Source organism: Lathamus discolor, chromosome 3 (assembly GCF_037157495.1).
Source record: "Lathamus discolor isolate bLatDis1 chromosome 3, bLatDis1.hap1, whole genome shotgun sequence".
Lineage (NCBI taxonomy): Eukaryota > Metazoa > Chordata > Aves > Psittaciformes > Psittacidae > Lathamus > Lathamus discolor.
Window position 1 is genome coordinate 141,016,583 of NC_088886.1, and position 27,271 is coordinate 141,043,853.

Here is a 27,271-nt window from a genome sequence, read left to right on the forward strand (position 1 = left end):
CACACTTGCCTTTGGCGCCCAACCCGCCCCTCAGGGGCAGAAACCACTTTTCACAGCTCCTTAGGGGGATCCCTGCTGCGAGAGGACGCAGCACCCGCCTTCTCAGCTTCACAACTCTTTCAAAAAGGGCAATGAGGCACTTTAGGAGCTGAGAGAAAGGGACTTCCTTCTGTCTTTTGTGGTAGTCCTTCTCCGGAGGAGGAGGAGGGGCGCGCTTTCTGCTCCTCGTCTCCCCCTCCATTTCGTGATGAATGGTTCGCGCCAGGTCGGGACGGGGGAGGCTTTGCCGCCATTTTGTTTGCGTGAGGGGTGAGCGGGGCACGGTGCAGGGGAGGCTGAGGGGGAGACAGGCGGCGGCGGCCCGGGGTCGCGCCGAGTGCTCGTACCGGGAGGAGGCGGTGAGGGTGGGCCGTGCGGCGGCAGGAGGCACCGGCGCGGGCCCCTCCTCCATCCGTCGCAGTCATGTACATCAAACAGGTAAGCCGGCGGGGTCTGAGCCTCCCGCCTGTGCCGTGCGGCCTGGGCCTGGCTGGGTGGGTTTGGCCGGGCCCGCTCTGCGCGGTGCTCAGGGGGTCTTCAACCTCGGCGGGAGCTGCAGAGCCGGGTTCTGGCCCGCGGCAAGGGGTCCGCTGGTTGGTGGCTGGCCCGGAGGCCTGTGCTTGTTTTGCCGCTGCCCTGTGGGTCGGGACCGCAGTTCTTTCTGAGGGGGAGAATCCCCGGCCCAGTCCGGGCAGTCCCGCCGTGTAGGCCGGCGGGTGCCCGGCCTCCCCCGGTTCCCGCGGCTAGCTTCAGTGAATGCAGGTGTGGAGTGGCGTTGGGGGAGGCCCTTGTAAGACTCGGCGGGCTTTGCGGGCCCCTTTGCACGGGGCAGCCCTATCGTCCTGGCCGTGGCCTAAGGTCGGGAGGCTCCTACCAGCGTGGGGCTTGTAGACAAAGGGCTCTCCTAAGCCGTTCGGCTGCATTTTTCAGTCTTTCAGCTGTTGTGGCTTCTCCTTTTTTTTTTTTTTTTCCCCTTTGTTTTTTATCTGCATGTGGTTTCATTGAGGAAATGTGTCTGTGTATTAGGTGTGAATTAAAACTGGTTCTGTCTGCCCCTTTCACCAGGAGAAACAACAGTTCCTGTTTGTGATGCCTTAGGCCCCCGGGCACGGACCATATAACCTGTTATATGTTTTGTCCGTGATGAGCAATCTGCAGCTATCGTTCAGTTAGAAAGAAGGTCCTTGTCTGGACCTCTTCCAAACCGCTTTTGAGATTGAGGCGATCATCAATGTTACTTCTATAGTATATTCTTGCATAGTATACTATAGTTGAATTTTTATGGCTACTTTCATACCATTGCCTGTGCATGGATTCTCATTTCTCAGTGGGCTCAAAATTGACCTGTCTTTCTGGCAGCCTGCGACTCTATTAAGATGAATACTGTATCATGTTTGAAAATGCGTGTTCTACATAAAAATCCGGTTTTCATCAACTGTTTGGCTGTCCAGGGAGTGTTTCAAATGCCTTTTGGTTGTGTTTTAGTAAATCACTCTGTCATTGCAGGTGTGCGCATTGCATTAAAGTATTTGAATAAGAATTCTTGGTTTTCAGGTTTGAATTGCACAAAAGTAGCAAGTAGTAGTGAAGATACATAGAATCAGAGTAAGGAGTCCAAATTATGTCAGGGGGAAAAAAGTTTCATCTGGAAAAAAAAAAAATTTAGGTGGCCAATAACCACTACTGTTCAGGAGCTATAGAAGACAGTGTAAGAAGGTGTGAACATAAGAACGAAGCACGTAAGGGTGAATTTAGTTCCACCAGTATCCCTTATTTTGTTGCTTCCCAAAAATAATTTCTGGAGTTAAACTATTTAAGTCTTAATCTGAGGCTATACAAGGCAATAAAGAAGTTGAGAGGCTTCAGAATATATAGGGTGGGTGAAATGAGAAACTAGGAAAAAACTATGAGGGGCTGAAATGATGTTCAGTCTCCCTTTTGGTGTCTGAGTATGTGAATAGTAGAACTTTGTGCTTCTATAGGAGTATCCAAGAAATAATGACCTTATTGGGTTGGGTTTACCTTTTTTCTAGAGATTTTCAGGTTCTTATGAGAATAAAGGAGGTGAAATATTCCGTTCTGGATATTATACAGGTAAACTATGAAAATACTAGAGACTATTTTTCCGCTTGAAATATGGTCTATCAGGAAGCAGCATTTTTTGCCAAAGTGGTTGGTCTGTGTTTGCGTCTTTCTTTTTTTTAATTACTATTATTATTTATTTTTTAAAAATCAGAGTAAGTGAACATAGTTGCTGTGGCCTAGAGGCCTGCAGTTGGCGGCAAGACCTGAGTGAGATTTGCTGTTCCTCTTTCCTTTGAAAGCCACTGGTACTGAGGCAGAGCTCACTATTGCTGCTATCATGTGGAGATGAGGCAGACTGTTAGGGAAGATGGGGTCTCTGTTCACAGCCACAGTGACTGAGTAGTCTTCAGTTCATACATTGTCTTAAACTTTCTGTAGTTTGGTCCATTAAATTCTGAAATCCTTAATGACTTCCAGTATGGGTGCTTTGAATTTAGATAAGTACATGTATGAAATGAAAACTGTATCATGCCCAAGGAGAGGGAGCACAGACAGCTGCAATTCAAAAAGGTTTAGATAGGCAAGGTATTGGATGAAGTTATATTGGAAGACTCTTCCTTTTCCAGAATTGCTGTTGCCTAGGTCTGATGTTTGATGGCCAAAGATTAGTAGTTTTCTGCCTACCTATATACTTAGTTTCAGATTCCAGTAATAATCTTGCAAAGAGGATTTGACAAGCCATACTGCCTGGGAAGAGAATGGCTCTGTGATGTCTGACTAAAAGTTAATGTCTTTAAGGTTTATTTCATTTCAATTTTTATGAACTCCAGTGTTTGACTTGCTGTCTGACATGGCATTTTCATTTGGTATTAATGAGATGGTTTTAATCCATTAGTACAAACAGGTGGTAAGAGGAGTTTTCTGTGATAATCCTTGATAATGGGCTGTCACATAATGGGAGAAAGACTTAAGACCGAACTTGGTGTGAATAAATCAGGGCACTTTCTTCTCCCAGTCTTTTGTCTATTGAACTTTATGGACAGGATTTTTTCCCCGCCATTTCTATAGCATGCTACCAGTCCTATGCCAGCGATTTGAAGATACTTAAGTTGCTCAGGTGTACAGTTAATGCAAGCTTTTGTAGTAGGGGGGAAAGGCTTGCTTTAATGCGTATGGTATTACTTCTAGGCTTTTTGCTCTTTTGTATGTGCTTCTCAGGTACCAAGTATAATGCTCATCTTCTGGAATATGGACTATATTCGAAGATGTGAAAGGAAACAGAAAATGGAGATGGGACCGTACACCTTTACAAACAAACCAAAGGCTAAATAATTTCATATTCTAAGTTTCAGCTGTAAGAAATATTTTGTAAGATGCTTTGCTGTCTTCCTAACAAGTTCATGATAACTCTCATGGTGAAACATTGGCATTATTTGAACAATATCTTGCTGCTTTTGGTGAAGAGCTGGGTGAAGGACAATGATGAAATGTTGGCTCTAGTCCTTTTGTAAGTGTTCTTGCTGAGAGATCTGCAAACATCAAAAGTTTCGAGTGCCTGATGTGTTAATAAGCAGAGCAGAGCTGCTGTATAGTATTTCAGCTTTAATGTTTGGAAAAGGTTGCTTAATGCTTGAATGTGTGTGCTGGATGTTGGACCACTTTGCTGCTATCTAGCACACAAGTATTAGGATATTGTTGTTCTGTACTTTCTACGTTCTTTGGCCTGGTAAACCTCACATTGTAATGGAAGAGTTGGAATTTGACATGCTGCTTCTAGTTTGCCATGTGGCTCCTGAAGTTGTGTAGGTTTGTATTTGTCCATTTAGGAAGTGAATTCAGTGTAACCAAGATATTTTACTTTTTTTAACTTTTCCCTTTAGGTTGCTTGGTAAAACAACATAAGATTGTATTGCATATAAAATAACTAGAGTCTGGTATAATTATTGCAGTCTGCAATTGCTCTGCTTGGAGAGTTTGCAAATAGAATTCTCATGCTGTATGTGGATTGCATTATAAAAATTAACTATAAATCTGACCCTTTAGGGTAAGTATTAGTTATATTGGGGCTTTCTTTCGTGTATGTAATATTTGATACAAATATATTTTCTTGTGTGGTTTGTTACAAAAAGACTCTCGGAACTTTTACTGTGCTTTCGCCTAGAGAAGTACCAGCATCTCTTGTAGTGCAGGGACAAAAATCTGTCCCTAAAGTGATGCTTAGGTGAGGGGCAAGTTTTATGATACAAATTGCCGATGAGCTGGAAGGTTGAAATGTGTGTGGGAAGGGTGGGGGAGATCAAGTACAATTGACAGGAAATATTCTGTAAAGTCTTATAGTCCAAAGTCTCAAGAAAGAACTTTATTAAAATAACTCTCTTCTCATTAGGTGATCATTCAGGGCTTTCGAAGCTACAGGGACCAAACCATTGTGGATCCATTCAGCTCAAAACACAATGTCATTGGTAAGTTTGATACTTTTAACGTAACTGGAGCTGTACTGTTCTTCCAGATGATGTTCACATCAGAGTCCTTTATAGTTTTTAATAATTTGCCTACATTTGTTGACTATATTTTCTATTTCAGAAACTTCTTTACAGTTACCTGTAACATGTCACAAGGTATATTCCACTCACAAAGCAAAGTAATGGTACTGTTTGCTTTTATGGTGACAATAGTATGTCTGACTCTTCAGAAACTGAGTGAGGTTTGTCAGCTCCTTCGTATATGCAGATCTCTGTCAGCTATGACCCCTTTTAAAGGCTGTCCTTGCAGGAACAGCAGCAGGGAATTTGTACAGGATTCTTTGTGTATGTGTGTGGAAGCATGACCATTTTTAATAAGCAAGCACACTGGCTATTGTAAAGGGCTGCAGAGAAGATGATCCTCTTTCTTCCAGCTTTGGAGGGATGAATTTCTGGAATGTGGCCTGTCAAAAAATACAAGTTTGAAAGTGTAACTTCATCAGTGACACCTAAGCTGTCAGTGTCTTGTTGTTTACCAGTCTCAAGCCCCTTCCTTTTTTGTTGTTTTTTTTTTTTTTTGCCCGTGGGTGCCTTGTCATGCCTTTTCATTTGCATTGACTTTAGTGATTGTGCAGCAACTTTGAGACTGCTGACACTACAGAAACTGTCAATTTTGGACATAAAAACTTAGTAGTCAGGATTTACACTGAGAGTGGAAAAAAGTGGCTATGACTTGAATAGCATGTCCTATTCCATAATGTTACTTCAGCGGGAGCTAAATCTATCCATGTATTTGTGTTTTTAAAAGGTAAAAAAAACCTGGCTTCATTATTTTTTGCCTTTTTAAAGACCTCACAGCAATCCGAAGTATTTTTGGAGATGAGGTGAATCCAGAAGGCATGAAGGCAAGAAGGGATGAAAAGCCTGGGATGTTCATTACTGTTGGATGGCAGGCAGTTCAAACATTAATGCAGTAGGTGCTGATCTTAAAGATAAGACACTGAGCTCTGCTGAAACACATCATGATTACTGTATATAGTGTAGTGCAGTGTTCTTCTGCCTTTGTTTTTTAAATAGAAATAGTACTACTTTCATTTTTTTTTTTTTTTTCAAACAAAACATTGCTGAATCAGCTACCTGAAATTCATAAAAGGCATGTGTTTTCCTTTGGTTAAATATAAAGAATTGGTGCAGTGCCCAGAAGAATTTGATTTAGGTCTACTGTCCTTACCTCACCAGGAGATCAGTATCAAAAAGAAAAGGATGGGAATAAGTAGGATTGAGTGTGGAATAGTGTTGGAGTTTGTAAGTCATTGTAATGTGTTTGAGTGGGGAAAGGGCTGCTCTCTTGTTCTCAGACACTGACTAAGTAATCCACCTACTAAATTTGCCTCATTCCCTTGAAATTTTTATTGGCTATATTATATTTGGGTTTTGTTCTTAAATATGTATATGCAACATTTAATGCAGGAATGTTAACCTATGTCAACTTGAGGTTGTACTTTGTGGTTTAATTTTCAGTGGGAAGAAATGGATCTGGGAAAAGCAACTTCTTTTATGGTGAGCATGGATTTCTTAATATAATAGCATGGGGATGCTGATGCTACTAGGTTTCTCTGTTTTTGCCTGAAGTTGGTTTACCAAATGTTCCACCTCAACAAGGAGTGACAGTTTGATAGTTATTTGACAGTGATTGAGGGCAGATGTCAATGCACTTGTCTGATACTTACCTTCGTTCTTTTTCCGTGGTATTCAGCCTCTCTTACTAAGGGCCTTCTAGGACTTACAAATGACGAAAAGTATTTACAGGAGGGAACTGATTCTAAAAGTCACCCCTCTTTGAAAGCTGATTGTGATATTTGCAGTTGCTCAAGACATTCTTAGTGGCTAAATTCTGAGCTGGTTCCATACCAGTATGGCACAGCTTATGCAACCTTTTAATGTAATGTTATGAGGGGGATTTTGTGGGGTGGGTGCATCAGTGGAGGAGCAAAGGTGCCAGTCAGTGGTTGGTAGCTTTGTGATGGTAGTCTTTATAATTGTCAAGTATTAAGTATTTTAGCAAGATTTTTTTCTGTGTGCTGTGTATTTGTAGAGGGAAGCTCATGAATTCCTACTTGTGCAGCATTGTTAAAGCTTGTGCAGTAAAAACAGTTGCGGTGGTGATGATGAGACAGAGTAATTCTGGTGTGCAGCAGACTGAGTGACAAAATTAATTGACATTGTAAGATATTAGCAGTGTCATGACTGTACTATACAGCAAGAAAACAGTATGTTTTGAGTTAAAGAAACTGCTGCATATCTCCCTGAAGGAAAGAATAAATCTTCTGTTTCTTTACTATTTTATTACAGCAATTCAGTTTGTCCTCAGTGATGAGTTTAGTCATCTTCGCCCAGAGCAGAGACTGGCTTTGTTGCATGTAAGTGAAGCTGTATAACACCAAGACTAAATAATAAGCTAATGCATTTGAATGTTACTACAAAAATGGTAAGTTGCTGGGCTGTGGCTGTTTGAAGCCAATTGTTTTAAAAGCATCCTTAAACATTTTTTGTTTCCCTTTGGCAAAAGGGAATTTATTACAAAGTAATACACTAAGCTGATAATGCGTGCTGGTGAATGTGTAGCCCGGACTTTCAGAAATAAAAAATAGGCATTGGATCTTACATAGATGCTCTTGGCTCTCAAATTTTTGGATGTAAAGGGGGCAGTGGGGTTGTCAGGAAAAAGGGGAGGTGAATGAGCTCAAAATCCTTCTAAGGTGGAAATTATCTAACCAAAATATCTCCTTCCTTAGGAAGGTACAGGCCCTCGTGTTATTTCAGCCTTTGTGGAAATTATTTTTGACAATTCGGACAACAGGCTGCCGGTAAGTTGAAAATGATACTTGGGAAATAGACCATAATTTCAAACTCTGGTAATCTCAGGATTACAGAAGTCTTTGTTACAATAACAGCTTTTACAGAATCGTAGAATGGTTTGGGTTGGAAAGGACCTTAAGATTATTTAGCTCCAACCCCCCTGCTATGGGCAGGGATGCCTCACTCTAGACCATGTCACCCAAGGCTCTGTCCAGCCTGGCCTTGAATGCTGTCAAAGGTGTAGCATTCACAACTTCCCTGGGCAATCTGTTCCAGTGTCTCAGTCAATTTTGGTAGAAAGTGCCATAAATGTTCTGGATTAGTTAAACGAACTTACTGCAAGCAGTTTAATTTACTGGGTTTTGTTTCCTTAAGATTGATAAAGAGGAAGTGTCACTTCGCAGAGTCATTGGAGCCAAGAAGGACCAGTATTTCTTAGACAAGAAAATGGTGACGTAGGTACTTCTTTTCATTAGCTGAATGCAGCTAGTGGTATTCCTGTGAAATTCTTTAGTCAAACCAAACACTTGCATCTCTGCCCTGAAATGAATTTATTCAGTTGTATAATGCTGAGTACTGGTAGTTTGACAGCAAAGACATCAGTCCTTATGCAGTAGACTGCAGACTTTGAATTTACAGTTTAATCCAGTCATTAACATAATGTGTAAGTGCTTATATAGTATTTCTCTCAGGGCTTTTTTTAGATAGAAGTTACTAGACTTCAGGTTGCTTCATGTCCTGTCCTTCCATGTGATATCTTTACCTGTATTTGCCCCCCTTTGCTTCAAGGTGCTTTTTTCTTAGTCTCTCTAATGCTATAGTATTTTTGATAGTTTTCCGTTTTTGTTCTCTCATTTAATTTTTGAATTATCTATTATCAAGTAAAGAAGCTTCTTCAAACAGAGCATGCATTACATAAAGTGATTATAGCATGTGTCGGATAGTTGTGGTAGTTTTTAGTTGTGATACTGAATTTTTACAGCTCTCACTTTTACCATGAGTGTTTTTAATAGTTTCACAATAACATTTCAGGAAAAATGATGTGATGAATCTTCTTGAAAGTGCTGGATTTTCTCGCAGTAATCCTTACTATATTGTCAAACAAGGAAAGGTAAGATTCTTCTTCACGAAGTGGAAGAAATTGCTGTCAAGAATATCCTGTTTCCTGAATGCCAGACTTAGTTCCATTATTGCAGAACTAAACCAAAACCTAAGTCCATTTTAGTTTGAAGCAGTTCTTGTAGATGCTGCTTTTGCAAATATTAGTGTTTTAGTAGTTTGTCCTTTTTAAGAAAAAAAAGTTTTAATGTCTGTAATGTTGATGTTTAGAACAATGGGTTTTTTCATGGTAATCTTTGCAGTCTCATGCTTTTCTGTATACTTGAATAAAAACCTTAATTTGTATCACTATTTCAGTGTAAATCCATAGATTTCTGGGCCTTAAGATGAGGCAATAAAGTAATTGAAGAAAATTCTAAGAGGCTAAAAATGCTGTCAGTGGAGGATGAATGGAAATATATTTGAAAGTACCAAAAGTGAAAACACAGCAAGGAATGGGCTCACAGCATGGCCTGGTCTTCAAGACCCAAGTAGCTTACCAAGGCTTTCAAAGAGGAAAGTTCTGGAGACAGCGGACACACAGGGTGGGACACCATGGAGCCACTGATAACTGTCAGCTTCAAAAGATTAGTGAAAGGCATACTTCAAAGGGGAATGAAGGAGATTTGAGGAGTGTTTGATGGCAGAGATGCTGACCCAGCAGTACAGTCTCTCAGGTGTTTATCAGGATAAATTTTCCTAGTAAGCTGAACTTGTGTATTTGGAAGAAAACTTCAGCTGAAGTCATATGAATGTAGTGGGGATTGGTGCATATGACTCTTACTGCCACAGTGCACATACTGGCTTTAATATATTAAAAATTAGAAGCAGTTACCTTCCTACAAAAGGATGCAACCACTGAAATTGTGATGAAGGGAAGTGAGTTTTTCATTGGGTTTAATTGTATGACTGATTTAATATTGGATTAATGAGTGTTTCATGATTTGGATTGTCCCAAGATTTATAATCCCTATGTTTTGTTGTGGCTTTATGGAGGCATTTAAACTATTTGGTTTAGCATCAGGAACTAAAAGCCCAAACTTGAGTTTCTTCACGCATAGCTTTGAGTGGGTAATGACCTCTACAATGTACATTAACACTAGTATCTTGAGTTTTAGCAGTAACTGGTAGCATTTGAAGCCCAACAAAATTCATTATAAGCAGAGTAGTTGCTATCCTAAAGTAATTGCCTCAAGAGCAGAGCAGTCTAGTATATACTAGATATCTGAGTCTTCTGCCAAAACCTCAGGCAAGCAGTCACAGCAAAAAAAGTGCAGTCTTTGATCTCTTGTGGTTAGCCATACGTCTAGAGCAGGCTATTGAAATCATTGATCTTGAATTTTCAGATCAACCAGATGGCCACAGCGCCTGACTCTCAAAGACTGAAGTTACTAAGAGAAGTAGCTGGTACAAGAGTGTATGATGAGCGCAAAGAAGAGAGTATTTCACTAATGAAAGAAACAGGTAAAAATTATTTAATAAATGAATTTTTTATACCACAGCAATTATGTTGACTCTAAAGGTTTATGGCTTTTTCAGTAAAGCTAATTGCTAGATAGGTTTTACTTGTGGTATGTTATCTGTAAAGGTTTAATAAGTGATTTTGTGTGTGCTCTTATTACTAAAACTTTTTGGCAGAGGTAATAGGGATATTTGTACTGTTCACAGCACATGAGTGATGCCACCTAGCAGTGATCCAAAAATCAGCTAGACAAACATTGACGTTTATGTAATATAGACTATAATAATTTTAAGTATGTGAGCCAGGAGAGTACATGCTTACCTATGTGCTTTACATAACTAGTATTAACAGTCCTGCTGTTGGGATGCTTTTTTGGAGAACTTCTGGACATGGATTCTCCTTTGTAAATTTCATAACTGTTGACAAATAATCATTGAAGGAAATTCACTAGCTCTAAAGGCATGGGAATGTATTACAGTGTTTAACTGAACTTCAATCTTGTCATCTTTTCTAAAGAGGGCAAGCGAGAAAAGATCAACGAGTTGTTGAAATACATTGAAGAGCGACTGCATACCCTAGAAGAGGAGAAGGAAGAGCTGGCGCAGTACCAGAAATGGGATAAAATGAGGAGAGCATTGGAATACACCATTTATAATCAGGAGCTGAATGAAACCCGAGCTAAGCTCGATGAGGTGAAATAGCTTGTCTAATAAGAAATACAACAGGAGCTGTTGATTTGCTTTTTGACACTTTTCTTTACATTCCGTGATTCTGTGGTAGAATCCTGTCAGTATTCTTCACTAATTTAACAAATCGTATTCTTCCTGGAACTACTACTAAGCCAGAATCTTGCTGATATTTCCATACAGCTGTCTGCCAAACGAGAGACAAGTGGAGAGAAATCCAGGCAGCTGAGAGATGCACAGCAAGATGCTAGAGATAAAATGGAGGTAAGAATACTTCTGACAAGGGCTCTTCAGGGTGTGTTTTGCTTTGTGGGTTTTCTTGAGGGTGGTGGAGGTGGTCTGAAGCCATGTTAAATTCTATTTTATGTTGTCATCACACTTTTAATGGATCTTGATCTAATTAATAACAATCTTGTGGGGTTTCGTTGATCCTGAAGCGTGTTTAATACACTGCATACTTTGCCTAGGAAATAGAACGGCAAGTTCGAGAACTGAAGACAAAGATTTCGGCAATGAAAGAAGAGAAAGAACAACTTAGTGCGGAAAGACAGGAACAGATTAAACAGAGGACTAAATTAGAGCTGAAAGCTAAAGATCTGCAGGATGAATTAGCTGGCAACAGTGAACAAAGAGTACGTAACAGCAGTGAAGTTTTAAAATGCTGTTGGCATGAGGTAGCATACTTGTACATTTAAGATTTGGTTTTAGACTGCTGCCTTTCATTATCTTCTAAGGTTTGCTGGGCAGATGTCTTAGTTTTTATGATGTCCTTAGTGTGCTTCTAGGGGATGTAAACATAGACTCCTGTGTTATGATGCTTTATTTATCACCTTGAATGTTGCAAAATAAAACACCTAAATTTTTTTTTGATCTTAAGTGATGCAAGGAGGGTTTTTTCTGTAGAACTAACTTAAACTTGGTTGTTTGCCCCATACAGACCTTCGTTGCTTGAGTAGTTTAGCTTCTTGAGAATGCTTTGTTTCATCCTTCTTTACTGTCCTGATTAGAACTCAATTCACTTCTGTTACACATTGAAACAGTGTAGCATCAGAGAAGCAATAGCATCTCACAATTAAATTATTCTTAGAAGTGTGAATTTAATAGTACAGTTCCTGATACTGCCTAACTTTAAATACTGCTTTTTTTGACTTTCAGAAAAGACTGTTAAAAGAGAGGCAAAAGCTTCTGGAGAAAATTGAGGAGAAGCAGAAAGAATTAGCAGAAACGGAGCCAAAATTCAACAGTGTAAAAGAAAGAGAAGAGAGGGGAATTGCTAGGTCTGTAGCATTCTACAGTGGGGAGTCAAAGCATTTTTTAAAGATACTGTCTATACTATGCATATGTGCTGTTAACTCAGAGTTGTACTTGTTGCCTGAGGATGGGGTAGCTATATGTACCTACAGCCGGTCTGTAAAAAGCTACCTTTATGGTTGCGGGGGAATGGTGTTTGGTGACATTAATTTTTAAGCTTAACCATTTTTGTGGGCTCTTGTGGGCTTCCTGTTTTGTGAAGTCTTCTGGATAATTTTATGGTTTATAATGTGATCCTTTTCTTTTTGTTAATGATTTGGGGCTTAAATTTTAGAGCCTGGTTTGACACTTCTTGACAATTCTTATGGTAATTCTTAATGCTTGCTCTTATATTCATGATTTCTCTATAACACAGCATGTTTTTCCCTTCTCAAAATAGACTTGCACAGGCTACGCAGGAAAGAACAGATCTTTATGCAAAACAAGGTCGAGGAAGCCAGTTTACTTCCAAAGAAGAAAGGGATAAATGGATAAAGAAAGAACTAAAGTCTTTAGATCAAGCCATCAATGACAAGAAGCGGCAGATTGCAGCTATACACAAAGATTTAGAGGATACAGAGGCAAACAAGGAGAAAAACTTGGAACAGTACAATGTAAGTTATCAGCTTATTGTCTGTATTTTTGAGAGAAAGGTTAAATGCTCAGTCTTATCTTGGACAGTGAGATTTTATTGCCTGTTTATAGGGGATTTGAGACTTTTTGATTGGGTGTAATCTTTTACAAAGTGAAGACATCTGCAGATAAATGCTGAACTCCCTTTAGCACTGCATCCCACTACTCTGTATTGAGTTTTTCTGGTATTTGCCCTGAAGTGTCATCTGTACTGGTTGTTTTCAGTCCTCTCTTTAATTTTCTCTAAACAGAAGATCTGTTAAACTGTGCTGTAGACACTGCACCTTTGCACGACTGTGGCTGGTTAGAAGTTGAAAGTTGCATCCCTATCCATGTTAGAAGATTCATGTGTCTAAGTATTATCTGTGTAACATTTAGATGTGAATTTTTATTCAGAAACACTGGAAACAGAGCAGTATAATCCAAAAATATCACTCCCACTTGGAGCTACAGGAGTGAAAACTGCACTTACGGTGGGAGAGCTCTAGTGCCGCTATATTGTGATGAGAGACAGTGTTCTTGGTCTTTGTATAATATATCTACCAGAATGGAGGATCAGCCTGATGGACTAGGAATGTAGTTGTACAAAGATAGTGGTGTTCTACTAAGATACTGTTTGGATTAGCAGTTTGGATTCTCTGGGTTGGTGAATGAAAGAAATGGCATTTAATACTGACACTGTAATTGTATTGTACTGCTCAATGGGAGTTCTGTAGAACTGTAGAGGTTAAATTAGAAGATGCCTTTGATTCCTGTTAAAAAAATACCTTGGTTTTCCTTTTCTCTGTAAGGAAGGTTGATTTATGCTTAGACTAAGAGCTTCAGAACTTCTATTGTTCAAAGGGGAGGTGTCTTGGGTGAGAGCTTGGAAAGTTATATTGGAAAAACTTGGCTATGCTTTGAGAACACAGCTGGTCCTTTTGTATACAGACAACTATGAAAAAAATCTGAGTGCTAGCCTTGAGCTGCTTGGAAAAAGGCAAGTGTTAAATGAGACAGGGAAGGGTGTCTGTGCATTGGCTTAAACAGCACGCTGCTGACAGGAGCGGTGGTAAAGCACTAGTACTGCTGGAGAATTTTGACTTAACAGCAGTATGGCGTGGTACGCAAGACTGGTATACATGTTCCTATCACAAGTGCCACTTTAGAGCATGATTACAGTTATGTGTATGATAGTTACTGTTTAGAGTTAGTTCCTTACTATTACTGAGACATTTACATGTAAACAGCCACAGGCACAGTTCAACTTAGGACCTGTCTTGCAGTCTGCTTGATAATGTCACCTTGTTACTGCTTCCTTACAAAGATAATTTATTCTTTGTGGTTTTTCAGTTTCTTGTAAATTGTTTAAGACATTTGTAGGAATTGTTTCTGAATTTTCAGTAGTAATTTAGTATTGAATAAAAAACAAAAAAGGTTTTTTTTGAGCAGGGCAAGTTGTAGTTTCATACTGTTCTGTTCTTTGTATTAGAAACTGGACCAGGATCTTAATGAAGTGAAGGCGCGTGTTGAAGAACTGGACAGAAAATACTATGAAGTGAAAAATAAAAAGGATGAACTACAGAGTGAAAGAAAGTTAGTAACTAATTGAAATATGTCTGAATCTCACTTAATGTGAAGGACCCCAACTGTGTAGTTGTTAACATGGCATGTAGGTATGTTTTTGAAATCTGGCCATGTATGAACTCCTGCACTTCTCATTCCCTTTAGATTATCAGTCTTTGAGAATAATAATAGTAAAAAAATCTTCAGACTTCAGTCACACTTAAAATGTTTTAATTTCTGTTGTTCTGTAGTTATCTGTGGAGAGAAGAGAATGCAGAGCAACAAGCTCTCGCTGCAAAGCGAGAGGATTTAGAAAAGAAACAGCAGCTTCTCAGAGCAGCAACGGGAAAGGTAATATCCCATGTATTTGAGAATTCCTTGTGGAAGCTTTTCTTCTCAAAGGACAAGTCATAGTCATATCTGAAATGACAGTTATTTCTTTTGGTTGTGGTCTTAATGTCATATTTAAGATGGACAAATTATATTTGTGAGTGGAATTCTTCAAATATTTGTAGCTCTAGAACTCTTTGGAAATTAGCTTTGTAAGGTCAGGGTCATTGAGGAGAGAGCCAAAAATGGGAAACATGTACTTTTGATTTCTTTTTTTCTTAAAGAAACAAAAAAGGCCCTGAAAATGGTGGACTGATATTGAAAGTATCTTCTATATTGAAGTATCTTCCATTAGACCTATGGGTTAGTTAGCAGAAACTTGACAAAATGGAGGCTAGAACTTTGACAAAGGTAAAGTGGACACTACTTCTACATCTCTTAATTGCGGTACAATAATGAGTTGTATTTTAACAGGCCATTCTGAATGGGATAGACAGCATAAACAAAGTTTTGGAGCACTTTCGTCGAAAAGGCATAAACCAGCATGTTCTAAATGGTTATCACGGCATTGTGATGAATAATTTTGAATGTGAACCAGCTTTCTACACCTGTGTTGAAGTTACTGCAGGGAACAGGTAATTGTGCTTTTAAGTAAAACTTAAAGCAGCTGCTGTGTGACAGTTATTGGTGCCAGTTGCTACTTGAAATTTTTAGTCTTTTGAATTTGAGCTCTTGTCTGTTTTTGATTAAAGTGCCTTCTATATGGCATGACTGTACTGGTACTTCTTTGAGAAGGAACTAGGAAGAATTCTGCCTAATTAAAAATGAGTCTAGCTGCTCTTGATCTTGTCTAAAGAAAAACCCAATACCTAAACCAAAACAACACAAAGACCCTTAAAGAAAGGCCCCAGACCCACACTCCTGACACTTGCCAGAAACTTCCCCCAAAGGGCTGATGGTGAGGCTGAGCCATATTGAATAAAATGGGTGGCATCTTCCAGTGTGATGAACTCAACAGTAAGCAGTGCTAATGTTTTAATGGTTAACAGTCAGTAAGAATTATTTCACTTACAGTAGAAAATCTCATGGATGTGAATGGTCTCTTAGCTTTTAAATAGCAGGTTGACAGTTATCTGACTTTGAGTGTCAATGAGTCTGCATGTAATATGTGTTCCAGAAGTACGTGCCTGATGGGTGATCCATCGCTTCCTGCAGCGTTTGACGCTTCAAATTAATATAAATTGTCTTTTTGAGTGATCAGTCCCCTGTTCTAATTCATGAGTAGTCATACATATTCTTGCTTTAATGAAATGTGGATAGTGGCATAAGGGCAGGTAAGAGGACAGAGGTGACATGTTCTTGCAAACTATCACAAAGAAATGTTGATGCTACTGGAATTTGAAATGCTGTCCCTCTTCTATGTCCCTCATCTGTGTCTGCATGAATAAAGGTGTCTCTTCAAAGTGCTTCACAGTTCTCTACATCCTCTTGTGCCCCATAGTTTACAAAAAGCAGTAGCAAATTGTAGCTCAGCTTGCAAAAGAAAGGTAGCTTCTTTCAATCCCTCTTCTGCTAGTCCCAGTCATGCACTGGGAGGTAGGTGTGGTCTCTGTTAATGGTATAGAGAGTCATAAGATGCAAACTCTCTAAATCCATGAGAGAGGGATGAATATTGTATATTGATAAAAGGTTTTCAGTGGAGCCGGAAAAGGCTCTGCACACAGACTGTATGCATACTGAACGGCTTTTGTGACTGGAGGGTGGAGTGTGAAATTCTTGGCTGATCCCATTTTAATGAAAGTGAATAGAGTGCATCCACTTGCTTATTCTAAGGCACGGACTCAGAGAGAAAATGGAATACAACTTTATATTTGTTACTTGCTGGTACCTGTATGCTTCCTTTTCCCACAGAAATATATTAGTGCTTTCAGCACATTAAAGTTTTGCTTATTTGTTGGCCTTGTTAATTAGGTTGTTTTATCACATTGTGGATTCTGATGAGGTCAGTACGAAGATCCTAATGGAATTTAACAAAATGAACCTTCCTGGAGAAGTTACTTTCCTCCCTCTGAACAAGCTAGATGTGAGAGATACTGCTTATCCTGAGACTAATGTGAGTTTGAGTTCCTTTTAAACCTTCCTCTACTCGAGAATTACAAAGCCTGGTGTTTGGAATTGTGTGTGTTGCTTGTTGCCCACCACTTGCTTTGCTGGTGAATGTCAGTAATAAAATACTTCTAATGTATGCTTCTCAATGTAAAAAAAAAACCTCTGCTGTAGGAAAATACTTTCTTACCAGATATTTGCTCTTAAACTTTAAACTTCACCTTTTTAAGTAAATAAATGATACTAAAAAGTGGTAGAATTTTATTGTAGCCTCCTGCCATGGGCAAAAGCTGAAGAGCCATGTTAGGTGTTACAATTATGGACAATTTCTCAGAGTTACTGAAAATGTGTTGGGGTTTCTTAGATTTAAAAATGCATAAATAAACCTTCAGTGACAACCATTTAAAAGTAGTTCTGAAATAATTTCAAGAAAATACCTGCTCTTACTTGAAGTTTTAGCAGCGAGTTGTGTAAATGTTGGCTGCTTCCTCCAATACTCATGGCAGAATAAGATCTTTAAAATAGATTTTTTTTTTCTCCTCAGATAAATATAGGAAAAAAGTAGGAAACAACCGTACTTGTAGTGTGCTTATTTTGGAAGGACTTTCCTAGGAAAACTATGTTAATGTTTGTGTCCTGCCCTGTACAGAAAGGAATAATTTCTTTAGTGGAAAGCATTTTTCCTGCCAATTTGTGATCCTTACTGAATTGTCTCAGTAACAGTCGATCAGATTGCTTAATCCTTGGATGAGATTCATGACACACTCTTGGTTGACTTAAGGCTCAAGCCTACTGTTAGATGCTAAAATTGCCAAATCTTGCACTTGATTTCCATAGGGTATTTGTGTTTCTTGGGAATGTTCAGTCAGTGTGTCATCCTTCTACCAAAAGATACATTGCAAAAAACCATTATCATTCATGCTATTGTGCTTTTGAGATCAGGGTTTGACATCTTGTATGCAAATAAGGATACACACAGCCTCAGAAGTCTTCATTTGAGAAGATTGACTGTGAAGCCAATTCAGTGAATATGCTATGCTAGACTTTTAGGCTGGAGTGTATTCCATTTTTACTCTTGGTAGTAGTTCCTTTTTTCCAGGGATCTCTGGAATACTGATATATGAATTACTTGCAATATATGTGCCATATTTGTATCAGTATGTTCTTCTCATTAAAATCACTGTTATTTCAGGATGCCATTCCTATGATCAGTAAACTGAGATACAATCCAAGATTTGATAAAGCTTTCAAGCATGTTTTTGGAAAGACTCTAATTTGTCGTAGCATGGAAGTGTCTACCCAGCTGGCCAGAGCTTTCACTATGGATTGTATTACTCTGGAAGGTAAATATTGCAATTTTATGAGTCATTTATTGTAAAAACACAATCACTGAAATGTGAGGCTCATTAAATGTGGTCTGTTAGCGTTGACAAAATCAGGTTATTTTAAGTAACAGTGTTCTTGACTAAGATGTGCAAGGATGCACTTGGTTAAGTACATGCTTCATAGAATCTGGAATGGTTTTGGTTTGAAAAGACCTTAAGATCATCTAGTTCCAAGCCCGTGCCATTGACAGGGATGCCTCACACTAGACCATGCCACCCAAGGCTCTGTCCAGCCTGGCCTTGAACACTGCCAGGGATGGAGCATTCACCACTTCTAAACACAGAATTTCTTCACAAGCTGTTGAATTTTCTTATGATCTAAAATCAGTAGCTATGTCCCTCCATCGTGAGAATTGTAAAGCAGATTAGGTCTGAATTCATCCAATTTGTTTAACCCAATTTAACAGGCATTTATTTCCCACAAACTCAAACTAGAGCTTAGGGTGTGAGTATGCAGTCTTAATTAGTGAGAAGTGCAAGGTGAATTCTTTTCTGTACCAAACACGTTTGCATGTTATGTTCTCTGAAGTAATGTGTCTCTTGTCAATTGCCTGGAGGGCAGATTCCCTGCAGTCTTAATTGTTGTCTTTTTATCTCAAAGTCAATATGAAAAACTTCCTAAGGATGCCTGAAGAGGAAATGATTAGTTTTTCAGGAACAGCATACTCTACAAGCCACAGATGCTGCTAATTACTCAGCTCCCTTGTCCATCTCACAGAAGATCTGAGTTTACTATGTGTTTTTTTTTAACTGGTAGTGCTAGACATTTGCATTTTCCCCTTCATGGAAATACTTTTTTTCCTTAGAGCTGCACGGTTTCAGAAGTTAATTCAGAACAAGCAAAAAAATTTAGGGAATGCTTAAAGGAGATCATAGAAAGAGATCATACTTATCTGGCAGGGGAGACAACATGATCAAGCAGCTGGTTTTCTCAGGGCAAGGCTCATCCCTTGCACTCCAGGTGTGCTGACTCCTGCAATTTCCCCAAATGCAGGAAACTCAACTGCGTAATTCGTGTTAGTGGGGGACTGCTTTTTTTCTTTTTTCTTTTTAAATTTTTGGTGTCCCTGCCCATGGCAGGTGGGTTAGAACTGGATGATCTTGACGTCCTTTCCAACCTTAACTATTCTATGATTCTAAGTCTGCATTGGTCTTGAGAAAGGAAATGCACTTTAAACTGAATATAGAATCAGAGAATGATTTGAGTTGGAAAGGACCTTAATATCATCTAGTTCCAACCTGCCGTGGGCAGGGACACCTCAGGACGTGTCACCCAAGGCTCTGTCCAGCCTGGCCTTCAGCACTGCCAGTGATTTACCACTTTGGGCACCCTGTGCCAGTGCCTCACCACCGTCACAATAAAGAACTTCTTCCTTATATCTAACCTGAACTTCCCCTGTTTAAGTTTGAACCCATTACCCCTTGTGCTGTCACCACAGTCCTCGTGAAGAGTCTCTCTCCAGCATCTGTAATTGCTGTAAACATACATATGTGATTCCTGATACCGATGTGGTGCTTCTGTAGGTTAGTTGAAATATTCTAGTTAATCGGAAGAGTTGTATTGTAGAAAGTGCCCTGAACATATGGCCAGTGTACAGTGTGCAGTTAATGGTCTGTTATGCTCTTAGGTGATCAGGTCAGCCATCGCGGTGCTTTGACTGGAGGTTACTACGACACCAGGAAGTCTCGCCTTGAATTACAGAAAGATGTTAGAAAGGCAGAAGAAGAACTTGGTGAACTCGAAGCAAAACTCAATGAAAACTTACGCAGAAACATTGAAAATATCCTTTTGTTCTTGGGGGAAGCTTACATGATGACAAAGCTGCTGTTTCGCAGTAATAGATGGAGAAAAAAGTTACTAACTTTCATTAGTGTTATATGTTAGTTGTGGCATTTATTTTCACAGTTGCTTGTACAGCCTGGTTCTGTATGGCACTGTAGGGATTTTAGTTAACAAAGAAATGATAAAACAGAAACAAACAAAACCCCTGCTTTGAAAAGTGGTGTACAGCCAGTGAAAGTAACAGTTTTTAAAGCACGTCTGTTGTTCTTTAGATTAATGCAGTTAGTTAAGAAATTGTTTCTATACCACTGCTTAGTTTCTATACCACTCCTGTTAACTTGCTGGTGAAACTTCCGTTCTGGAAAAACTTGACTGAAAAATAGCAATTGGAACACACTTTTTCCAGTAGCTTGCTTCAGAGAGTGTCTGGCACTGTAGGTTTCAAGAAGAAAGGAGCTTTAGTGATTTGTCCCTGTTAAAATTTGATCTTGATCCTTAAAGCTTAGAGATGAGGTTAAACCCTACAGTATGAGGGTGCCTATTCCTGTTAGGGTTTGTTGCAGTAACTCCTATACCCAGATACCCTTGTTATCTGCGTTAATTTTCACTGCTTCATGTGACTCACGCAATATTTTTAGTACTTGTGTTCTGAAATTGTGTGTTACACCCATCTCCATCACTTGCACTGTGGGGGAGGAGATAGAAAGCATTATATTATAATTAAACTGAGCTGCATGACAGTTCAGTCTTTTCAGCATCTTTGTACAAATATTCAAGTAACTGTCACCTTTTCCTCTAATCCCTTTAGTGGTACAGTGTGCATGAATTCTAGATACTGGATCTCAAAGGGACAAGGGAGGCTTATTCAATTTTTTCCTCCATTATCCAGGTCATTCTGCCCCTTGAACTAAATTCGTTTGTTTTCTGACCTGCAGCAGTGCATTAGAGACATTTTTGGGCAGTAGATAAGCAGAACACTGAAGCCAGTTCTTAGGTCTGCACCTGATTAGCAAAACTTTAAAAGTACATATGTACCTTATTAAGTCAGTGGAAGAATGTCAAAATGGCCTGTTAAACATGACTTAAATAGACTGAACCTGCTGACTGGCTTTGCATGCACCAGCAGTAATGGATACTTTTCACCCTTCTCGTTACTCTGTGTAGGCAATGTGCAGGACCCAGTTTGTGTACCTACAATTATGTATTTCAGTGTGGCATTTTCTCTTCCCTTAGGTATTTTCTAAACTACAGATCCATAGGTATATGGTTTTGAAAAGATTTGTGCAGAAAGTATTTTTGACACTACCCCTACCCCTAATGTGCATTGTACAGGTAGCATGTTTTTTGTAGCTAGGAATTCAACTAGGAGCTTGACTTCCTGCTGGTTGTAGTTAAATTAGCAAATGACCATAGTCTCTTTGGTTCAGGTATAATTGAACTTTTAAACAGGGACTGCTATTCTAGAAATGAGAAATCTTTCTTGCTATCATGTAAGTCAAAATCTTTAGTAAGCCCTGAATTTCCCTTACAAGTTCAAATGTATCCCTGTGTTTTTCTGAGTGCCACATTGTAAAATGAACAACCAAATGAAGCTTTCCTTGTTTGTTCTTGGTGTTAATGAGTAGTCCGGGTTACTTTTGTTGATGATTCTTGATTTCTCCCATCCAACTCAGTATTTTGGTTTTATGGGTGTTTTGATTTTTTTTATTTTGATGGCAGCTGAATATGCAAACAATATCAGTTGAAGGTACTAGTAGGTATAACATGCCTTTTACAGCAAGGATGGAGTTTTTCTTAGCCCATGGTATGGATTAACAATGAGATTGACCAGCTAATGAACCAAATGCAGCAAATTGAGACACAGCAGAGAAAGTTTAAAGCCTCTCGAGACAGTATTTTGTCAGAGATGAAAATGCTGAAGGAGAAAAGGCAGCAGTCTGAAAAGACCTTTATGCCTAAGGTATAGTACCGGGATACTGAAAGCTGTTACTGGTTTTATGTATACTTGTTTCACTAAGATTACTGTTAAACTTGCCTTCCTTTCTGTTTAACGTCATAGTATGAAAAGATGACTAGAGATATGTCACCAAAATACGTTCATGTAAACAGAAAATTTGTATAAAGTTGGAGACTGCTCTGAGAAATTGTTCTGTCTCATATCTGTTCCATAGCAACGCAGTTTGCAGAGCTTGGAGGCAAGTTTACACGCTATGGAGTCAACTAGAGAATCATTAAAAGCAGAATTGGGGACTGATTTGTTGTCTCAGCTCAGTCTTGAGGACCAGAAACGTGTGGATGCTCTTAATGATGAAATTCGCCAACTACAGCAAGTAAGGAAGTGAAAATGTCATGCTATTAAATGTTGTACCTTTCTTTTCAATACTTATTTTTGTCCTTTTGTATGAAAAGTCACTTATGAATACAGTGTAATCGGTGTTTCATCAGAAGTCATCAGGCATGTTTGGAGCTTACTCACCTGCAAAGTGTACTTGCATGTTTTTCTCAAAGGCTGGGTGAATTTTCCAAGCTATATTTTATGAGAATTATGACTATTTATGTTAGAATCATTAGTTTCCTTGCTCCTGGTCTTGGGACTTTACAAAAAATAGATGTTAGGTATTGTCTGAAAGGAATGATGAGCAGATTGGGGGAAATAAAACAATGCCTTTAATCACCTGGGAGGCAAAAATGAAGGTTTTGTCTGACATCTGTGTTGTTGATAAAGTACTACTTAAATATAGGCTGTAAAGCTCTTCCAGGCTTATGAATTGGATTCAGATGCTAATAACGTTTAAGAAACTTACTGATTTGTACAGTTGACTTTTACACTAAACAGCTGTACAAATACTTACCATTTGGTTCTTTTCTACCTGAAGAAATCAGAGCAACAATCCAAAGAACTGTGTGGTATTTTGTGCAATTCTGTGTGAGAGCAGTGTGAAGAACGGGGTTTGTTTTTCGTCTTTATTAACAAGTTAAAAATGTTTTTTTTAGGAGTGAGATAAGGCAATTAATACTTTCTTTTTTATTTTCCCAGGAAAACAGACAGCTTTTGAATGAGAGGATTAAACTAGAAGGCATTATCACAAGAGTTGAAACATATCTCAATGAGAACCTGAGAAAACGCTTAGACCAAGTGGAACAAGTAAGGATTTTCTCTTAAATGTGCTTTTACAATCTGTCTGTTTATTTTCAGGCCTTTAACATGGTAATCATTTGATAAATAGTCATTCATTACCTGCATTAACAGTGGTTGGTTTTGCTTACCTATGTACAAGCAGAGTTGAGTGTTTTACTGAAATTTCAGCACAGTATATTGGGCATGTGAATTTTTGTCACATCCCACTCTAAATACACAGCCTATATATAAACAGGGCCATCATCATGACAGATTGGTTTGAAAATCGAACTATTCTCTGAAATTGTATTAAAATATGTAATAGAGTTACTCGTAGAGTAGCAGAAGATCACTTGTTTGTCTTCCTTACACTTTTGTTTACCCTCTGTGAAGAAGCTTGATGGCATTTACTTTGTCCCATAGGAACTGAATGAGCTTCGAGAAACAGAAGGTGGCACAGTTCTTACTGCCACGACATCGGAACTTGAGGCTATCAACAAGCGAGTGAAAGATACACTGGCACGGTCAGATGGTTGGTAGCATAATTTCTTTTTTTCCAGGGTTTTGAAAGTTCACACGTACCATATTTGAGTTTAGAAATAGACTCTAGTATGAGATGTAATCATTAGTTTCAAATGTGCTGTAGTAGTTACATAGGGCGTAACAGATTTTTGGAACTTAATCCAATGAAACAAGATTTTGTGCATGTCCTACATAAAAGGAAGTGTCCACAGTTGCACACTGTAATATCAATAAGTATGTGTTGGTGATAACAGGCTTCTGGGCATAGTAATTTTGAAGCAACCTTTGTAAAAGCATTATCTTGTATAGTTCTTGAATTTTGTCTAACCTGTCTAAACCCAGGTTGCTGTCAAATAGCAAATAGCATCATCTGTATGACTCAAACTTTTTTGCTTCTCTTTCTGGACTTTAACAACATAACTTAAGTGCATTTGTCAGGGTTTTTTTTAAAGCCATATATATGTCTGGTGAAAAAGAGAAAGGAATTTTGAGCTGTCTGTCTTACTTTGTACTCCTTAATATTTTTCTCTGGGTTATCTTTTATAAATACTTGACAGGATAATTGCTGATTTCATGCAGGCATGTAAGACTTACCTCTTTGGGTTTTGTGCTCTCACCCAATATCTCAGATCTGGATAATTCCATTGACAAAACAGAAGCAGGAATTAAAGAGCTCCAGAAGAGCATGGAACGCTGGAAGAACATGGAAAAGGAGCATATGGATGCCATTAACCATGATACGAAAGAACTTGAAAAAATGACTAACAGGCAAGGCATGCTCCTCAAGAAGAAAGAGGAATGCATGAAGAAAATCCGAGAGTTGGGTTCACTTCCACAGGAGGCTTTTGAAAAATATCAGACATTAAGTTTAAAACAGGTAATAAGTGTGCTTGGTTTCATGACCTGAAATATTACTGTCACAAACATCTTGAATGTCAAATGTGGCTAGAACTGCAAATCATTTTGATACTTCAATGTTTTCCATTTACAGTTATTCCGCAAACTGGAGCAGTGCAATACGGAACTGAAGAAATACAGTCACGTGAATAAAAAAGCTTTAGATCAGTTTGTGAATTTCTCAGAGCAGAAGGAAAAATTGATAAAAAGACAAGAGGAACTGGACAGGGGCTACAAATCCATCATGGAACTGATGAATGTCCTTGAGCTCAGGAAATACGAGGCTATTCAGCTGACTTTCAAACAGGTAACAAAATGGCAACAATTGTAAAGATGCTGGGGCTGAAATCAGATTGTCCCGTTATGTAGCAGCTGTATGTAGCAGCAGATATTAAGTACATCTGTAATAGCAAAAGCCACTCTCATGTAATGAAGTTTGTGGGGAGTTTAAATACTGATAAAGAAATATGCTGGCATTTTAAATAGGTTGTATTACCAAGATTATAATCTTGGTTGTATTACAACTCTAGCTTTACTTCAAACGTTTTGGATTCACCAGGGAGGAAGTATCTCTGTACTATGTACAGCCCTTAGCAGGAAGTGTCTGGTAAAGAACTCTGCACCAAATCCATTCCCCAGATTTAGTAAAAGTAATTCCTGGTGTTAACAAAGAGTCTTAAATACAAAGTGCATTAAGTATTCTCTTAAATGGTCATTTGTTTAACTGAGATCTCATCTGAAGTTTACTGAAATAAATCATACTTGGTTTTGCTGCTGTTCTATGTTTTAATTTACCATTTTCCTGAAAAAATGCACAAAAATTTTCATACAGCAAGAACAGTTGGTTTAGATGCTTTTAAACCAAACTTTGTATAGCATATGTTTCTCACTTCAAATTCTTCTTACAATGAATGTGGGTCTCTGCTTTGAAGCAGATTTGTAGTGTGAACATATAAAACCAGCTGTTGTCTGCATTGGATTTCACTACGTAAAAATGAGCTGGTGTATTGACTGTTTCTCTTTTAGGTGTCAAAAAATTTCAGTGAAGTATTCCAGAAGTTAGTCCCTGGTGGCAAGGCCACGTTAGTGATGAAGAAAGGAGATGTGGAGGGGAGTCAGTCTCAGGATGAAGGTGAAGGCAGCACTGAGAGTGAAAGGGGATCTGGATCTCAGAGCAGTGTCCCATCTGTAGACCAGTTCACTGGAGTTGGCATAAGGGTAAGGAAAATTACTTGTGTTTCATTACTCAAGAGTATTCCAAATACTTATTTAGGTTGCTGTTTAACTGTATTTTTAAAAAGCAATGTTTAATAGGTCCTGTTTATTTACTATAATAGGAAGAGATGTTACGGTTTAATATTTAGAAGGCATCTTGCTATTGCATTGTTTTCTTAGGTATCGTTCACAGGGAAGCAGGGTGAAATGAGAGAAATGCAGCAGCTTTCAGGTGGCCAGAAATCCTTGGTGGCCCTAGCCCTGATATTTGCTATCCAGAAATGTGATCCAGCTCCATTTTACTTGTTTGATGAAATCGACCAAGCCTTGGATGCTCAGCACAGAAAAGCTGTTTCAGGTACCTGTCTGCCTTTTATTCGTCTTCATTGTGGTTGAAGGTGGTAGTTTGTCATCTTATGTCTAATGTTTAAAGTAAAAACCTTTAATTATAAAGGACATTTTTTAATATCCTGAAATTAGATTTTCTTAGAATAAGACTTTAACTTGGTGCCTTCTGAAGCTCTCATCAACTTCATTTTAGGTAGAAGCTCTGTATTGACTACTGTGTTTAAAGGGACTCCTTACTATACTTCAGTGTGGTGGTAATAGCCCTGGTATTAAGTGTAGTTTCGTTTAATAAAGATGAACTTTTAGATCATTGCATCATTGGAAAAGTGCTTACTCTGGTTTTAATCAGAGAAGTTTTAATACCCCACTGAGTTTGCTAAGTGGCTACATTTCTCAGAGTTCATACTGGAATTAATGATGATACTTAAAGAGCTGGTATGAATCCTTTCTTGATTTGTGTTTTAATAACCAAAACCTTGTTTTGAATAAGGAATAGCCAATTCTTTACCTGCCTTATATTAAGACCTGTCCTGCTGTATTGAAAAGCCTACATTACTAAAAATCTTTGTGTTCTCTTTTAGATATGATTATGGAGCTAGCTGAACATGCTCAGTTTATTACAACAACTTTCAGGCCTGAACTGCTTGAGTCAGCTGACAAGTTCTATGGTGTAAAATTCAGAAACAAGGTAAGTATGTTACAGCATTTACTGAGAACCTTATCAGGTTGTGCATTTGAGACTTGATTTAACAGGAGTTCAAAGTGGGATCAGTCTTATCCAGTGATGGATTTCTAGTCATATCACAGTCTTGTAAAAGTTCTCTCCTTCCTGAAAAAGAATTCATGTATCTACAGATGTCTTGTTATATTCTTCAAAGGAAATCAGAAATCTGTTCTAGGCCTGCTGCTGAGTCTTGGAGCTTTCAGGAAAAATCTGTCTTACTCTGCAGCAGATATTGCAATAACTGTTTACTTTTTTTTGTTCCACCAGGTTAGTCACATTGATGTGATCACAGCAGAAATGGCCAAAGACTTTGTAGAAGATGACACCACGCATGGTTAAGCAAAACTGTACTTAACTGCTGGTTTGGAAGATGTGTATAGTGCTACGTTTATGCCAAGGACCTGTAAATTTGAAATAAGAAGTATTTAGTCCTTGTTTAAAATAGTTTTTGAACATACATTTTAACCAAGACCCCAGAAGGCTTAGTTTCGAAGAAGCTTGAGTATCCATTTTGTCTCTGTTGCAGTATTTTATAAGATAACTATTAATGTTACCTTTATACAGTACCTGTAGTTTGGAAATTTTATTCTTTTCCCTCAAACCTTTTGTAAAGTGGCTGTTGCTGTTTTAAAGCTCTTAAGAAAGTGCTAGTTCTTCCTTCTTAAGCATAATTTTATTGTTTCTGTTGCCTCACATGATTTTTTTTAATGGCTTCAATTAAAATGAATGGTTTTATTGCTGTAA

At 38.6% G+C, this 27,271-nt stretch overlaps 1 protein-coding gene and 1 non-coding gene across 2 annotated transcripts; both read left to right on the forward strand.

Moving 5' to 3' along the window:
• Positions 1–330: 330 nt before the first annotated feature.
• On the forward strand, positions 331–27,271 carry SMC3 (structural maintenance of chromosomes 3). Its single transcript, XM_065672220.1, has 29 exons — positions 331–477; positions 4,451–4,526; positions 6,048–6,086; positions 6,879–6,946; positions 7,322–7,393; positions 7,761–7,840; positions 8,418–8,496; positions 9,830–9,947; positions 10,462–10,637; positions 10,815–10,895; positions 11,099–11,263; positions 11,787–11,908; positions 12,322–12,535; positions 14,026–14,129; positions 14,351–14,450; positions 14,904–15,064; positions 16,401–16,542; positions 17,728–17,878; positions 19,549–19,701; positions 21,512–21,663; positions 21,875–22,033; positions 22,741–22,848; positions 23,245–23,353; positions 23,973–24,220; positions 24,335–24,547; positions 25,267–25,458; positions 25,636–25,813; positions 26,385–26,491; positions 26,795–27,271. Exons 1-29 carry the CDS (start codon positions 463–465, stop codon positions 26,864–26,866), a joined length of 3,654 nt encoding a protein of 1,217 aa, XP_065528292.1. The 5' UTR covers positions 331–462; the 3' UTR covers positions 26,867–27,271.
• LOC136012469 (U1 spliceosomal RNA) lies at positions 18,806–18,969 on the forward strand. The gene has a single exon (XR_010611769.1). It is a non-coding gene; the product is annotated as a U1 spliceosomal RNA (small nuclear RNA).

Coding starts and splice junctions, on each gene's coding strand:
- SMC3 (XM_065672220.1), top strand. Junction 7,841..8,417: donor TTAGACAAGAAAATGGTGAC/GTAGGTACTTCT, acceptor ATAACATTTCAG/GAAAAATGATGTGATGAATC. Junction 10,896..11,098: donor ATGCTAGAGATAAAATGGAG/GTAAGAATACTT, acceptor TACTTTGCCTAG/GAAATAGAACGGCAAGTTCG.